The sequence below is a fragment of the Ictalurus furcatus genome, chromosome 10 (assembly GCF_023375685.1).
Source record: "Ictalurus furcatus strain D&B chromosome 10, Billie_1.0, whole genome shotgun sequence".
Taxonomy (NCBI): Eukaryota; Metazoa; Chordata; class Actinopteri; order Siluriformes; family Ictaluridae; genus Ictalurus; species Ictalurus furcatus.
The window spans coordinates 9,755,646-9,771,815 of NC_071264.1; the positions used below are offsets into that span (position 1 = coordinate 9,755,646).

The 16,170-nt window shown below is 38.3% G+C and overlaps 1 protein-coding gene across 1 annotated transcript; it reads right to left on the bottom strand.

Annotated features, from left to right (window-relative positions):
- Nucleotides 1–510: 510 nt before the first annotated feature.
- Nucleotides 511–14,769, bottom strand: ushbp1 (Usher syndrome 1C binding protein 1). The gene is made up of 14 exons (XM_053635302.1): nt 14,338–14,769; nt 12,565–12,683; nt 12,304–12,455; nt 10,534–10,697; nt 10,074–10,283; nt 9,581–9,810; nt 9,321–9,461; nt 9,078–9,154; nt 7,953–8,034; nt 7,469–7,697; nt 5,971–6,129; nt 3,780–3,877; nt 3,531–3,653; nt 511–1,557 (listed from the first exon to the last, which is right to left on the bottom strand). The coding sequence occupies exons 1-14, from the start codon at nt 14,344–14,346 to the stop codon at nt 1,392–1,394; spliced, it is 1,959 nt and encodes a 652-aa protein (XP_053491277.1). The 5' UTR covers nt 14,347–14,769; the 3' UTR covers nt 511–1,391.
- Nucleotides 14,770–16,170: the final 1,401 nt, after the last annotated feature.

Sequence of the window (16,170 nt, forward strand, 5' to 3'; positions counted from 1 at the left end):
GGGTAATTTATATAAATTCAGCTATTATCTTGTCTTGTAAACATCTGTAATGTGAAATAGTTTATTCAGGACAGAACTGAAATAAAAAAACAACATGGGATTTTTATGATCCTCTTATTTTGTTAACAGTATTAAGATTTAGCAGATTCTACAAGGGGTATGCAAACTTTTGGGCACAACTGTATGTGTGTGTGTGTGTGTGTGTGTGTGTGTGTGTGTGTGTGTGTGTATATATATATATATATATATATATATATATATATATATATATATATAGAGAGAGAGAGAGAGAGAGAGAGAGAGAGAGAGAGAGAGGAAACCTCCAGAAAAACTGTAGTGTTTGTAGCACTTAACGAGACGCTGAAGAGTCTCATGATACTTTTACCTAATGTCTACAAAAATTAATTTAACATCATAATGCATGAATCAACTAGCTGCTTCCATGCTTCCAATCAGTTTGTAATGATTAAAATTATATATTTAAAGATATCACAATACGGCAGAAAAGTGTATTGTAACATAATTTATCATGATATCGATATTATATCATCATATTGCCCAGCCTTATATCGTTACAAAACATTATTAAATAAAATTGAGTATAATTGCTGCACTCAGGATTCATTAGCATTACGATGATCAGTGCAGCATGTGCAGCTGACTCGGTCATCCGTTCCTCTGATCTTCTTTATCTCTAGCTCAGGCTAGTGTCTCAGTTAAGCATGGCCTCGTCACCCCTACATTCACAGGCTTCAACAACAGTACAGGCCGCCCTTTGACCCCTGGGGGTGTGACACTCAACCTTTGCCTCAACCTTCTGAGTGGCATTCACAGCTGCGTCCGAACATTGGGGGTTGGGAGCGTGCAGTCTTGAGAAAGGTGGACTCAGTAAAAGGAGACAAATGGCCAAGCCGAGATCCTCTATGTTCAGCCTCTTTTGTCTTTCATCTTTTGTTTGACTCGAGCGAAGGGCCAGATCTTTGCAGGGAGCGTGGTTTTTTTGCACGCAGAATAAATACATGACCTTTGGTAAACACTGCTCCCATTTTCTCGCGATCTGTTCATCTCAGTGTTCCCACAAAGACCCCCTTACACGAGCAAGCTTATATGCACCTAATAATATCACAGAATGGCTTGTAAAAAAAAAAAAAAAAAAAACACTCATTAGCCCTAGGGATGTTTATACAGAGAACTTTAAAGGACACTAAAGCCATTGCTTTGCAAATAACTTAAAGTATTTTCATTCAAACACCTAAATGAAACTTTTCATTGTGAAAAAAAAGTCAAATTTCCCTCAGTGTCCCCTTCTTTATATGCCCTCTTGAGCTTAAGTTACATAGAATGCTAAAATATTTTTTATTGCAGTTATAAGCTAGTTTATAAAATGTGTTTTAGAGCACTGTCTCCTCCTTCTTCCACTCCAGCGCCTCCAGCGTGGTTTTTAGTTCAGCCAGTTGAGACTCGTGACGTTCCTGCATGGCTGTCATTTGTCGCTCGATCCTCCACAGCTGCTCGTGGTGCTTTTTGCGAGCGCTCCTGCATGCACTCATGGCTTTACTGCGAAAAGGAAAGCCTCAGATTAATCCGACCATTCGTAATCGCCCTATTCATCAGTACAGGCTTTAAAGCAAGAGTTGGGTGGAAAATCGAAACATAATTTTTTTAATAATCTACGGAAGTTACAAGGCTAATATAGCTAACAAGTAACGGAGGCATATGGCCTATACTGATCCACTACACTTTCATTCATTTATGGTGAATATCATGAAGAATAAAAATCAAATATTGCATCTTGTCTTACATTTACTTGTAAATGTAAATAAAAGTAATGTTCTGTGTAAAAAAAAAAAAGAAAGAAAGAAAGAAAAAAAAAAAAGAATGAATTTAAGAAAATATTTAAGAACAATGTTATGGGTTGGCATTAGACATTTGTCAAGGACCATGATGTCTACATTGGGACCAAGCTTATTTTATTCTCAAAATGCATGTCAAAATGCATCTTTTTTTCTAATCTAACTAACATAAATACATCATTCCTACACTTGATAGTGATAAATAGCTATGCTATGCTATCTTGCAAATGTATAGTTTAACAGGCCAGGTGGTGGCTGTAGTTTTACAGGTAAGCTATAAATGAGAAACTGAAAAAAGGCCATTTTTAAAAGATTTTCTTAAAATATCCTTTCTACAGTACCTCCGTAATAAAAGACTACAAATGCAACAAATGTTTTCGTCTTAAAACAAAACGTCGGTTACACACCCAGCCAATGGACAGCCATTTTCCATACGGATTATCCTATACAGCATTGCCAGGGAGCCTGGAGCCTATCCCAGAGAACTCGGGGCACAAGGCGGGGGACCCCCTGGACGGGGTGCCAACCCATCACAGGGCACAATCACACACGTTCACACACTACGGACAATTTGGAAATGCCAATCAGCCTACAATGCATGTCTTTGGACTGGGAGAGGAAACCGGAGTATCTGACGGAAACCCCCGAAGCACAGGGACAACATGCAAACTCCGCGCACACTGGGCAGAGGTGGGAGTCGAACTCCCAACCCTGTCTGTTTTATGTATATATTTTTTAATTAATATTATTAAATTTTTGCGTTCACAATGTTGCACTTTCTTAGATTTTAACAGGTTTATTAGTTTCCCTGAATGCAGCATACAGAAGCTTTTAAACTGAGTGTCGAGTAAATTCCTTCAAATAGCTTTAACATCAACCGAAGTCCAGCTCCACACAACAAAAATGAGTTGTACTCTACAGTGATTGTGTCGTCTAGTCTTTAAACTTCTCTGGCCATGACTCATTTATTCACTTGGAGCCTCAATACAATGCTTTCTCACTATGAGTCAGTAATTATATCTTGAAACTTGTCTGTGCTGCATCAGCTTGATATAAACATGCGTTACCACTGTAAACGCTCAAAGTGTAGTGTATGAAGCTGCTTTCTGCATATCGGGTTTAGAATCATTTAGAATAATGTTTATTAAGGCTAACACATAGACTATATAGTTATCATTATCTACGCTGCATATTCTAGAAGCGTTAAATATTCCACCTTGATTTATTCTTTCATCACAAAATGGTTAAAAAGTTACAGGTTACATCAAACCTGTGGGTTAATCTTATTATACCTATTATTATTATTATTATTATTATTATTATTATTATTATTATTACCTATTATAATTAAAATAATCTGAGAGCAAGGATTTTGTGTCATGATTGATTCTCATTTCATGCTAGGTCAAATAGACAAAAATGTATTTAGTGCACCTTGCTGCATTTTCATCTCTTTCATATTTCCGCTAACTTAACAACTTCCGTTGTAGCATAACGTATAGGTCTTCTAAATCCAAAACTTTAATCAGATTACAATCTTTTCTGTGAAGCATTAAGCATTACCCATGATGCTCTCTGTCCTCTAATCCTAAACCTAAACCTAAAAGTAGCCCTAATCCCTCAGCATCACCCAGACCATAAGAGTTCACCAGACAAAAATAAATAATGGTGCTGTACTTGTGACAGAGCAAGAAGCGGGCCACTTCTTCCTTATTAACTCTTCTCTGTGTGGTGCCGTCTGACATCGCTGTGTCCAACAATTCTCGTAAGGATGTCACTCTCCTCTTTAATGTCTGCTCCCTGCAGAAGAAAACAGGAAAGAAACTTTAGTTAATCAGCCTTTATGACAAAAGTATTATTAAATCAACAGTTATACATTTTAATTCACAGCTTGGTTGAGCGTGACTTTTGAAAAAAATTTTGCACCTTTGTAGTATTGCCTGAAGTTCTCTCATGATGGCGTGATTCCGTGGCCCAGGAATTCCCGCTCCACTCTCCAGCTTGGCCCGAATCTCTTCTATCCTCTGAAAGAAACAGAAGAAAAGTCTCGATATAAATTGCAGTGACCAGCACACCAGCTGATGGAGCATAATGTAATCATAATTTTAAATGCCCTTCTGTTCGGACATTAATTTTCAATGAATATGAATAACAACAAACTTCTCTCTAAAAATGTTGCCTTGCACAAGTATGTCCAGGACTTATGATGTGTTCAAGTCCTCCTGGGACATTCATAATTACATTTACGGCATTTGGCAGACACCCTTATCCAGAGTGACTTACATGTATACAACAGAGCAATTGAAGGTTAAGGGCCTTGCCCAAGGGCCCACCATTGGTAGCTTGGCAGTGCTGGGTCTTGAACTCCTGACCTTCTGATCAGAAACCCAGAGCCTTTAACCACTGAGTCACCACTGCCCCTTATTTATGAGTTGGGAAGTTATAACTAGGACGTCAGGTGCGTTCAAGTCACTTTGGTCAGAGCTAGATCGCGGTGTACCTTCTCTTAATTAACTACAAAAAAAAAATACAGCAAGGTTTTTAACTCTACTTCAAGAAAATGAAGAATTAAGGTGTGTTTAGCTTTTTTATGTTTTTGATCAACGTTATCGTTACATATTATATCATAATTGTATAACGCTATCGTATTTTGTGCAGGAAATTAGCTTGTTTTATTGTAAGTTATTGTAAACATGCAATTTGGTTGTATTTCAATAACTTGCTGCATATACCAAACACATAATAACTGAAATCAGCTTCTGAGGCGAGTAAACATTCAATTTCAACAAATCTACCGTCAACTACAGATGTTGCATCTATTGATACGGCCACGTTTTCTTACACACCCCAACTCGGAGCTTAAAGGAAATTTCCCACTGCGAAATATGACTTTGTGCTGGCGTTCATGTGCGTTCAACATTCTTCAAGCCTGATATCATCATGAGGCAAAGAGTGAGTTTTCCATTTTACATGAGGATTTCCAATGGAAAGATTCAATTCCATTTCACAAACTGACCCAAGATCACTTTTCCAGTTCTGCATTGAGTGTTTCTTACATCAGACTGCTACAAATGCAATTTCAAAACCTTATTCATGGGCATGTTTAGAAAAGAAATCCTGAGAAAGTATTTTAAAACAATTTTCGACAAACATTTTAGATTCTGAAACATAAAACAGGCATTTTTGGAACATTTTTGGGAAAGTCATACATCAAAGCGTCATCCAAGTCAGCACAACTTTGGCATCTCAAGTTGACCATCCCTACCACTCCAATATACACTTACTGGCCACATGTTCCCTTGCTCATTCATGCAATTACCTAATCAGCCAAGCACGAATGATACAAAAAAACATCCATTGGGGTGGAAATGCCTTCTTCATGAGAGAGGTCAGAGGAGAACCAAGCTAGTTCGAGCTGACAGTAAAGCTATGGTAAATGGTACAATTCACCACTCTTTACAACCGTGTTGAGCAGAAAAGCATCTCAGAGGTGGATGGGCTACAGCAGCAGAAGACAACATCAGGTTCCAGCCCTGTCAGCCAAGAATAGGAATCTGAGGCTACAGTTGAAGACTGGAAAAACATCACCTGGTAATTTTCTAACCTTCAACGGTCCAGTTTCACTCCCTCAACTGTGCATAAATGCTAGACTTTTAGACAACTCAGGTCTTTAAACACATCAGTCGTCATTGTGCAAACATTTTAGTGATCAAAAAATAACTCTGTCAAGGTGTATGGCTGCCTAAAAGCATTTGTCAACACTGATAAACTGCAGCATTCTTGGCTTTGAATGATATCCGTGTTTGCTCGGTCATATCAGTCGCAAATGATGTAACCCTCATACAAGGGGCTTCTTCAGTTCTACTGTATGATTGGGAAAAAAACCTGGCATTTAAAACACTGTGTGTGACTCACACCTATGACGTCATCAGTCTGGTTAAGTTAACGTGGCATTTACATCGAGGTGTGAATTGATACTGCATAATATATATCGCAGCGACACAGCCTTAAAGGTATTCAGTTAAAATTGTGTAGGTAGCATGGGTCCGAACAGGTTTTGAACAGTATCATGTCATGCCCAAATGCTAATTAGCCCACGTGGAAGAAAACAAAACACCTGTTGTTCTGCTCTCCTGTCCTCCAGCTCCGCTCGCAGGCTATGTGCCATGGCAGCCGCAGCTGAGTCCTGACACCTATGGGCCACCAGAGAAAACTCCAAAGAGCGCCGCTCCTTCTCCTTCAGCCTGTTGAGTCCCCGCAGCTCAGATATCTCCTCCTACCAAATTGCCCAGAAAAACAACATTATGACTATAACATAACACAAAATATAATATATGGGTATGAAGTTCAGGTGTTTATTGCTGCTGTGTAAGATTTTTGGTTGCTGTTGTTGTTGAAAACGAAATAATAGCAATTCTTAGTCCCTTAGGCCCTGCTGAAAAAAACTAAAGAAACCCTCATAGAATTTGTAATGGTTTTACTGGTTATTATGGGAATTGTATTGGTTTTAATGATAACTGTAATGGTCCCTGTGGGTCACTACTGGTAAATTGTTACCTTCTATTGGTGGTATGTTATGTCTAGTGGATACCATTAAGGACTAGTAATGGTAATGGTGTTAATGGTTAGCTGATGGTATTTGTAGTGGAAACCATTAGAATTACTGCAATGGTTTCTATTGGTTTTTTTTCCAGTAGGGAGGGTTTCTCATCTGTGGGTTGGGGGAGGTTTCTGGGCATCACAAATATGTCCATCCTTAGAGAGAAATCATAGAGCCACTTTGAAGTTCACAGAACAATGTAGAAATCCTAGAAGCTTCACAAAGATCTAGTGGTGGCTACTCAACCAACGTTAACTACCTAAAAGGCCAGAGAATTAAAATCAAATAGACAGAGGACACATATCAGGTAATGCAAATACACCCACTGAAGGTCACCAGGCATGTGTGCTTTGTTCTCCATACTAGCTAGCTAATTTTACCCCACTAGCTCAATACCAACAGCCTCAGAGCTACACAAAGCCCAGTATAAAGCAAACTCTGCTTTTGTTTGAGCTGAGTGATGATAACAGAAAAGGCCTTTCCCATCAACAAGAGCATGTGTTTTAATTAGTTATCTATCTAAAATTAACCAGCTATCTTGATCTGTCTGCCCGTGTGTACAGTTACACATTGTTAATGGACTCAGAATACAGTTTATATAGACAGCACTCACATGCCAACTAGCACGAGCAACCTAATTAAAAGACAAGATCATGTTTTACATTTACATTAATATTAACTGAAGCACTTCGCCTGTATCTGCATGATTTTATGCACTGATTTCCTGCCACCCGATTGGCTGATTGGAGAATTGAATGAGCAGGTGTACAGATGTTCCTATTAAATTGGTTGTATGTTATGTCCTAAATGAACAACTATACAAGAAGAAAAAAAAAAAGCAACTGAAAGCATGCAAGTAATTTGGATGGGTTTGACTAAATAATATGCAATTAACATAAGAAAAAGTGTGAGAAAAGGAAGATTTCTTTCAGTGTTCTTCAGTCATCTGAAATGTAAATTCCACTTATCATCGGGATCTTGGGGTCCTGAGCCAAATTTTATGATGATAGCTCACCTTGACGTTGACTAGCTCATACATCAGTGCTGTTTTCTCTTCTTTGGGATTGTTTGAGGACAGAAAGCTTAGCCTCCTCGCTCCGGCCAGCGTGCCCGTATCAGGGCTGAGCTTCCCTTCTCCTGTCCTGGTCTGCTGTGGAATACACACTGCCATCCTGTCCTGCTTCAGACGGGTGATCCTCTGCCGAATGACTCCAGACTTATCTTCAAACTCCTCTGAAGACAAACTAAGAACAACAAATAATTGCTTTTGTTATATTCTATGCAAACAGCACAGTCATTTTATTATATAAACTGAAGACATTCCCCAGTAAAGACATGGATATTCCAGTCTAGCCTCAAATAAAGCATACACAAACTGTTTGCATTTTAGAGATGAAACCTATTTTCCTATTTTTCCTATTAACCTATGTATTGTAACGTATTCATCTTTATTTTGCAAATTAGTCATTAAGAATGAAGGCTAAGGTGCTCTTTGTGACCTGTTCTGGGTGGTCACTGTTGTACAGGATGACTCCTCATTAGCAGGATTCACATTGCCAGTGTGTTCTGGGGTAGAGGGCTCTGTAATGAGAAATTGGAGCGAGATTAGAAAGAGGAATTAGGGGAAAAAAGTGAGAGCGAGCCAGAGAGGATTACCAGATACATTTTGTCTCTGTGTGTGTCTGTGTGAGAGAGAGAGAGAGAGAGAGAGAGACAGAGAGAGAGAGTCTGAGTCAGTCAGTGCCGGGAATTTGTAGGAGGAGTAGCAAAAAAAAAAAAAAAAAAAGAGTTTTTGACCAAATCCAAGATGGTGGAAAATTGTGCAGAAATTGACATCATTGGTGCTACAGCGTTATCAGCACTTGGCCCAAATTTGGTCAGAATGTTCCTTAGACCCGCCCCAATCAGTGTGCCAAATTTCATCAGTTTTTACCAGACAGTTCTATGGGCTGCCATAGACACCTTAGCCAGAAGAAGAAGAAGAAAAAGTAGAATAACAGTAGGGTGCCTATGCAACTTCGGTGCTTGTCCCACTAATTAAACAAGTATGTGTTTAATCAGGATTTTCTTTTTTATTGAGTTATTGAGCTAGCATTCCTAATGATCTCTGGAACACTATTCCATATTTGTAGGAGCAATGTAAGAAATACACTGAGGATGTATTATTATCATTATTATTATTATTATTATTATTAATGCTTTTGTGTTCTGCATTTATTTCCAAATGCCTGACTGGATTTAGCGAAGGAGATGGTTGCTTGCTAGCAGACAAACTGCTATGATCCCTAATTTCTCCATCTGGGGATTAATAAAGTATTATCTTTTCTTATCTTGTACCTCTTCCCAGTATGTGAGATAAAAAATATAACAGCAGGCTTCACAGATTCATTCAAACATTCACATCTCATCACTCTTACAAAATCTATTACAGTATTTATTAAAATACAAATTACTGTATACAATTTGACATATTTTCATATTTCTGGATTCAAAATGAGAAAGAGAGAGAGAGACTAACAGACAATGACAAAAAAATGTGTGTATGTGTGTGTGTGTGTGTGTATATATGTGTGTGCGTGCGTGAGAGAGACACATGACACATAACAAATGTGTGTGTAAGGTACCTGCTAACACAGCATTCTGTCGTTTCCTGGCTTCATACAGGGACAAAAGATCACAGTATGCCTCTTCACATTCTTCACTGTCAGTCAAAAAAATCTGTTAGTTACTCTCTCATACAAACACTAATAAAACTTTGTTACTGCTAAACATTTTTAGTGAGAATTTTATCTCACATCAACACACCGTTTGTGAAATCAGTGCTTGCTACAATATACACAGTGCTGGAGTAGACAACAACAGCTCACCAGTATGTGAGGGCCATGTGCAGAGCTGAGCAGTCAGCCTCATGGCGGTTCAGAGCCATGCTGACCTGCTCTGACTCGCTCTTCCGTCTCTCTAGAGCTGCTGTCAGACGCTCATTTCTTGCTTTCAATCTCTCCAAGGACCTACATACCAAACCATATGTAAGTGCAAAAGATACTGTTGTCCTAATAGATGTCCTATTTTACACATAAATTAAAATACATATTACTGCATTAACTGGAATGGCAAATCCATGCCTCACCTCTGGAGACGCTCCGTCTCAGTTTCCAGAACTGAGCTGGCAGAACTGAGTCTTGGTGGCGTGGACGGAGAGCCGGGCGGTGAGATGGGCATTCTACGTGAGAAAAGAGGAGACGCAGGGATCGTAGGAGATGCCCAACAGGGGCTTGGGATCCTGCTAAAGGACAAGGATGGACTTCTGGGAGGGGAACAACTAGCCGTAATCAGCCATTTGTTTTTCAGCTCGTCCAACTATTTCCAAAAGGTGCATTTTAGAGGCCATTAGACATTTGTCAAATTGCTCAACAAAACATGTTTTGAGTCTGAAGTCTAGAGCTACCAGGCCAATGTAGCTAACAAAGTTGCCTGTAGCTCCAGAGCAAAACTAATCCAGCAAATGTTGCACACAAAACAAGTCCTGGTTATTTTACTACATTTGGGCAAAAAAGTAAATAAATCTTTGGCCAAACTAAAGTACTTTGTAAGGTTTGATTGATTATAGCATGCTGTGTAACCTTCTCTCGAAGTCTTCTCTTCTCTTCCTCCATCTCCAAAATGGCTCCTTCCATTTTCTTCTGTTCTTCTTGACGTTTCTGCAGGCTGCTGCTCAGATCCCGGTTCAGTTTACCCAGTGACACAACCTCTTTTTGATACTTTTGACGCTCTTCAGTGGGTAATGCAGACAGGTAAGAGATTCCGAGCTCCCTCTCCATTTCCTCTAATACCTGAGATAGCAGTTAAATGTAGGGAAAAAAATTATATCTTGCAAATAAGAGCACAAAAAGCAATTGGGGACAAAATGGTATGTCATTTGTCATTAGTATCTAAGTAGTGTCATTATAGTGTCATTATAGTGTCATTAGTATTAGTATTTGTCATCTTGTTAACAGTGGTAGCATTATTGGGGTGAACCATTTCTTAAACTGGGGCTTGGTGTTTATTATCTCCTGATGATGTGGAATGGGAGAACCTTACTTGTGTGGCCTGAACCCAGGTATCACGCGCTGCAGTAATATGCTCTTCCTGGGTTTTTTCATCATCATGAATGTGAGGGGCGACCAACTTTCTCCCTCTGCTGGCAGATGACTCCAGAGTAGACAAAACCTGCTGGAGCTTCGTCCATAGCTCTCCACTGCCCCCTGTGGCCAAACATGATAAGTGCAATATGAAGATTATGGAATATGGATATTGAGTCAAGTTTATTTTATTGTCACCTCATACATATTTATGTAGGTTCAGTTCAGTGCAAAAATAATAAAATAGGTTTGTATACCTTTAAGACAAAATGAAGGTGATGCATTTAATTTCTAAAACTTTTTACTGTGTTGGATTTCACAGATGTCTCTTCGTTGTTAAAAAACACAAAAATGACCAAATAGTCTATGTAAAAATATTAAAAGTAAAAAATTCTAAATTATATCACTTTGCATTTCCCTTTATAAACATTCTCTAATAACGTAATAAGCCTCCAAGCCTCAACTTGGATTGCCTCTTTTGTCATTGGTGTCTAAACCTATTTAGAAAAAAAAAAAAATCTGCTGTTTTTGCCTAGTTTTTGGATTGTTGTATGCTGGATTTACTCACATTTGACTTTTAACATCTTATTATATATCTAGAAATCAAATTTTTCTACTTTTCTCACAGAGACCATGTGGATCAGCAGTATATAGAGGGATTAACGATAATCCAGAATGGTGGCCAAAAATACAAAACATATTCAGGGGCTCTCTGTGTGAGACGTGTATGTCAAGAGCAATGTACATAACTACAGGTATGATTATGTCTTTCGCATGTGTCTAATATGTAAGAAATCTTAGATATTACTGCTCTGCTGTTCTATGGGGGGAAAATCAACAAAAGGGTGATGTGGCCCAATGCAAAGCAGAACACAGAACGCTGCAAAGGTTTTTATTAAACCCTCCTATTATGTTGGGGTAAAAAAAAAGTTACATCCATTATGTTATAGGTCAAAATGACTTCCACAGTTTAAATACACTCGAAAACAGCAAAGAACAGCTTAAAACAGTAAACCTTTATTATAGCTTGTCCAAGACAGGCCATAAGAAAAAAATTTGCATACAAGTTCGTAAGTCTAAATGAGGAAAGTCCAAATATTTCAAAGAGAAAAAGAGAGATTAACCAGTATTTCAGACTTCTAATGTGAAAATAGGTCAACTTGACCCATAACATAATAGGAGGGTTTAGGAATGACACATTGTATTTTTTTAATCTGTTTAGAGTCGTGTTTTAATGTTGTAGAACGTCCACCAATCAAGTTCCTGTTATTGCATGTTATAGCAGCCTGTCATGTTAACAAGGAAGCGCAAAGTCCATCATCCTAAAGACTATCTCATATCAATAAATGAACAGCTTTAAGTCTGATGGTTACAAAAGGATAATACTGGAGACTCCTTGCAAAAATCCTAAATAAACATCTCCTACAGAAAACTTTTCTATATCTGCAATTGCAAATGTTTATTTTTTGTTTACTTTTTGTTGTGTATCATTATTAAGCTGTGATTTGAATTACAGCTGGAACTACTGTCAGAATTACCAACTCCTATTATCTGACTGAGAATTCAACAGTGCTGTGTTCACTCACTATCTACACTGTTTAATAGAGGGAAAAAACGAAAACTCTCCATCAGGACCAAACATATGGCAGCGTTTGAAATACACAAAATGACTTAAGTAGCACCCATTTTAGCATGACTGATGCTGGGACGTTGTTTAAATAAAACATGCCTTCATATTCCCCTGAGTATTGCTTAGTGACAGACTCCACCGATGCTGTTCCAACATGAGCCACTCGGCTACTCTGTGGTGCTGGGGGACTAGAGTTCAGGTCTGAAACTGGCTTGCAGGCTTGATTCTGTGTCTCATAGTCCTTTCGACCCCTGATATGCAAAAAAAAAAAAAGTAAAAAGGGATAATCCTGATAAGTTTTAGGTGTGTACCCAGTATAAAGCTATTTTCTTATAAACACAGGTGTGACTGTGTGTTTACCGTGATATTTTCAGGGCGCCCATCTTCACGTTAAGCTCAGATATGATTTGGAGCAAATTGCCCACCTCGGCCTCGCACTGTGCCAGCTCTGAGTCAGCACACGCCAGGCTATCGGTCATCTACGAGACACAATTCACATACGTCTCAATTAAATCAATATTAAACATTGAACAATTCCTTACAGTTAAAATGAACTACTCATACACAGTACTAACCGTAACCCTAACCCTCAGGATTTGAAGTTTGCCAACAGTTTGTTCAGGATACACATCGATCAGCCATAGCATTAAACATTAAACATTAAATAATAATATTGTTTAGGTGCCCCTTGTACTGTTTAAACAGCTCTGACCTGTCGAGGCCTTCGAGCTTTGAAGGTGTGCTGTGGGATCTGGCACCAAGACCTTAGCAGCAGATCCTTTAAGTCCTTTAAGGTAGGTGGTGAATTCACAAGAAAGCCAGGACTCAAGGTTTCCCAGCAGAACTTTGCCCAGAGCATCACACTGCCTCCACCAGCTTGCCTTCTTTTCATAGTGCATCTTGGTGCCATCTCTTCCACAGGTAAGCAACACACACACACACACGACCATCCACATGATGTAAAAGAAAACGTGATTCATCAGACCAGGCCACCTTCTTCCATTGCTCCATAGTCCAGTTCTGATGGCCACTTGCCCATTGTAGACACTTTCTGTGTTGGACAGGGGTCAGCATGGGCACTCTGGTGGTAGAGCAGGTTGTCCACTAATCGTAGGGTTGGCAGTTCAATTCCTGGCCCACATGCCAAAGTGTCCTTGGGCAAGACACTGAACCCCAAGTTGCTCCCAATGCCAAGCTAGCGCCTTGCATGGCAGCTTTGCTACCATTGGTGTGTGTGTGTGAATGGGTGAATGACAACAAGTGTAAAGTACTTTGTAGAACCGCTAAGGTTAAAAAAATCGCTATATAAGTGCAGACCATTTACATTTACATTCCAACACAAAAAGTAAAATCATTTCAAGTGTATACTTAAAAAAGGACACCAGTGTTTTTTTTCAGTGACCCTCTACATCAGCAGACCTGAGTTGAAGATATTATGGGGGTTTAATTTTACAACTGATCTTTTCCGATGATATAAAGGAGATGGGAGGAATAAAAGGTGAACATATAAGATGGAACATATTTGTAAAGGAGATGCAAAGTTATCAGCTATAATTTTCACCTTAAGATTTGACATTCTAAGTTACTTATCATAATGAAGGAACATCTATGACACCTAACACACTAAATGTCTTTGCTGTGTCAGTGGGTGTGCAAACTTTTGCACACAAATATTGCTGTGGATGAAAAACATCCATGGATGAAAACATTACTGTTAGTGTACAGCCTTTTGTTTTGATCAAAGGAAACAGAGGAAACGCACATCCTGTAAGGATACTTCCTGCATCTGTTGTGTTGGCCCCAAATTCTTGAAAAAATATTTAATTCTTACTTCTTGTTGTCCTTATTAATGTATAAACATGTGTTAGACACATGAGGTTTCAAATTCATTTCTGAAAGAAAGCAGTTTATCTCTTTTCTTCCCCCATGGGTTGTAAAGTTAAACAGAAATGCACTAGTCATGCAGTTTATTCACATAACTGCAAACATCCTGATATTAATATTTATTATATGAATGTCATCTATGTCTATAAAATGGTTTCCCTACACACAGGCCTCACTCTACTGAAACCAGACAATAAAAAGAGACACATTACTCATCCATAAGTCAACATGAAAAAGAAAGGAACTCACCTCTGTCATTTTGGTTCTCTTGCTACACTTTCATGTCCGTCCCCTTGCTTAAAAACACAATAAAAGCACACACCAGAGCTGTAGGCTTCTGGACAGGAGCTGCCGTCCTTTTGCTCGGGGTGTGATTATAGGCTTGAGTAGATCCACACAGTGCCCGTCTCGTGGCACGCAGCTCTGTCGGATCAGGAAGAGGTGTTTTTTTTTTTCCTCATCCCACCTCTTTGCTAGCCTGTTGTTGCTCTGACTCTATTGAATGAGGTTCATTTTTTCCTCTACATTGTGATAAAGACATCTGGTAACTAATGGAAGCCATGATTACAGCCCCCACCCATGCTCTTGTGTGATCTTTTCCTGTTTTCGTTTAGACTTGTTTGCCTCTGTTGAAAGGTGGTGTTGAAAACCCAGTAAAAGAGTGTGTTGGAGAAAAACCTATTCTTTTTACAGTATGGTCCAGGATGAATTGAAGGATTACGGCACTGTCCTTAGGCTACTGGGGGGGAAAAGGTATACAAAAGGTATATGAGTTATTGTAGCATTCTAGAAAATGAAGATTCCTCTTCCTTTATTTTGAAGAAACATTTTCAGATTTAGCTTTGTAAATCTGTGGTATGTTTAATGTTTAAAAGGGACAGTCACTGCTTACATATAAGCTACATCCAGGAGCTACTTGAGTAATGGGTTTTGGAAGGAATCTCTCAGTTTACATATGTAGTGTTGACTCTACATCTTTTCAAGTGAAGAAAAAGGTCAAGGAAAAAGACTGACCGAATGCTGTTCAGTTTTATGTGGGAGGAAAACTTCACTACATCACCACATTAGAAAAACAATGAATGAATGAATTCTTATGAAAATAATGAACTCTACACTGAATAACACCTTTAAGAGGAATTGGCTTTGTTTTAGAAACCCTAACCTCATTTGTAATGTCTTCCATCTTTTGCCATATTTCATTGGTGTTATTTTAAAAAAATTTTCTTATGTTGATTGAAAAAAACACTGTCAAACTGTCAGCATTTCATCATCAGGCCTTCATGTCATGAAATACAAGTGATATAAATACAAGCAAACTTTTTCACCTCATAGGTATTTCATATGGAAAAAGAGTTAGGGTTAGGGTCAGGCAATGGTCATAAGTCTATGTTTCTGGAATATTGGTTTTATATTAATATTATATTAATGGATCAATTATTTAATAAGAACCAATTAGAGATGCCACCAATCTGATACCCAGGATTGATCAGAAATTGTGTATATGTATTTTCCTGTAGTTTTTTAAGTAATTTGGTTTAAAAATCATTTTAAAGCTTAGTAGTTTTTAAAGAAAAAGATATCAGCTTAATATCGATATCAGATTATACTTAAGGCTTCAGTATCAGTCTTGGTTTTGATAAATAAAAAGGTGAGTCATGCCACATCGACAGTAGAGTGGATAGCTTTTGACTTCTGAACAATTTATGACTCAGTATAATATCCCTGTAGCGCCGAAAGATTATACAACAGTCTTTGGTGCAGTGCCTTCTGGAATCTGTATGGCATTTATGACCAACAGTCATTGTTGGTACATTTTGCTGTGTTTCAGATTTGCTTCTCAGATCATTCTCATAACAATAAATTGTCAATAAGGGCTCTTTCCCAAAAAGACATTTATAAATTAAAAAATGTGACACTGTTGTGAATTGATTTGTTGATGGTGATTCATGGGGGAAAAAACGTTCAAACTTTTTTGTAGAATATACCCATATACAGTGTAGTTCTAAAAGAAAATAATGATTTAGTTTTTTATATAAAATTCCATCTAAACAGCAACATATTTTTTTTAGGTAAAACTTTTCT

Bases quoted from the DNA above. Each gene is read 5' to 3' on its own strand.
- ushbp1 (XM_053635302.1), bottom strand. The intron at 10,698-12,303 runs GCATGTTTTATT...GTTTGGCCACAG, and splicing joins ATACTCAGGGGAATATGAAG to GGGGCAGTGGAGAGCTATGG. The intron at 9,155-9,320 runs GTGAGCTGTTGT...TTTGACTGACAG, and splicing joins CACATGGCCCTCACATACTG to TGAAGAATGTGAAGAGGCAT.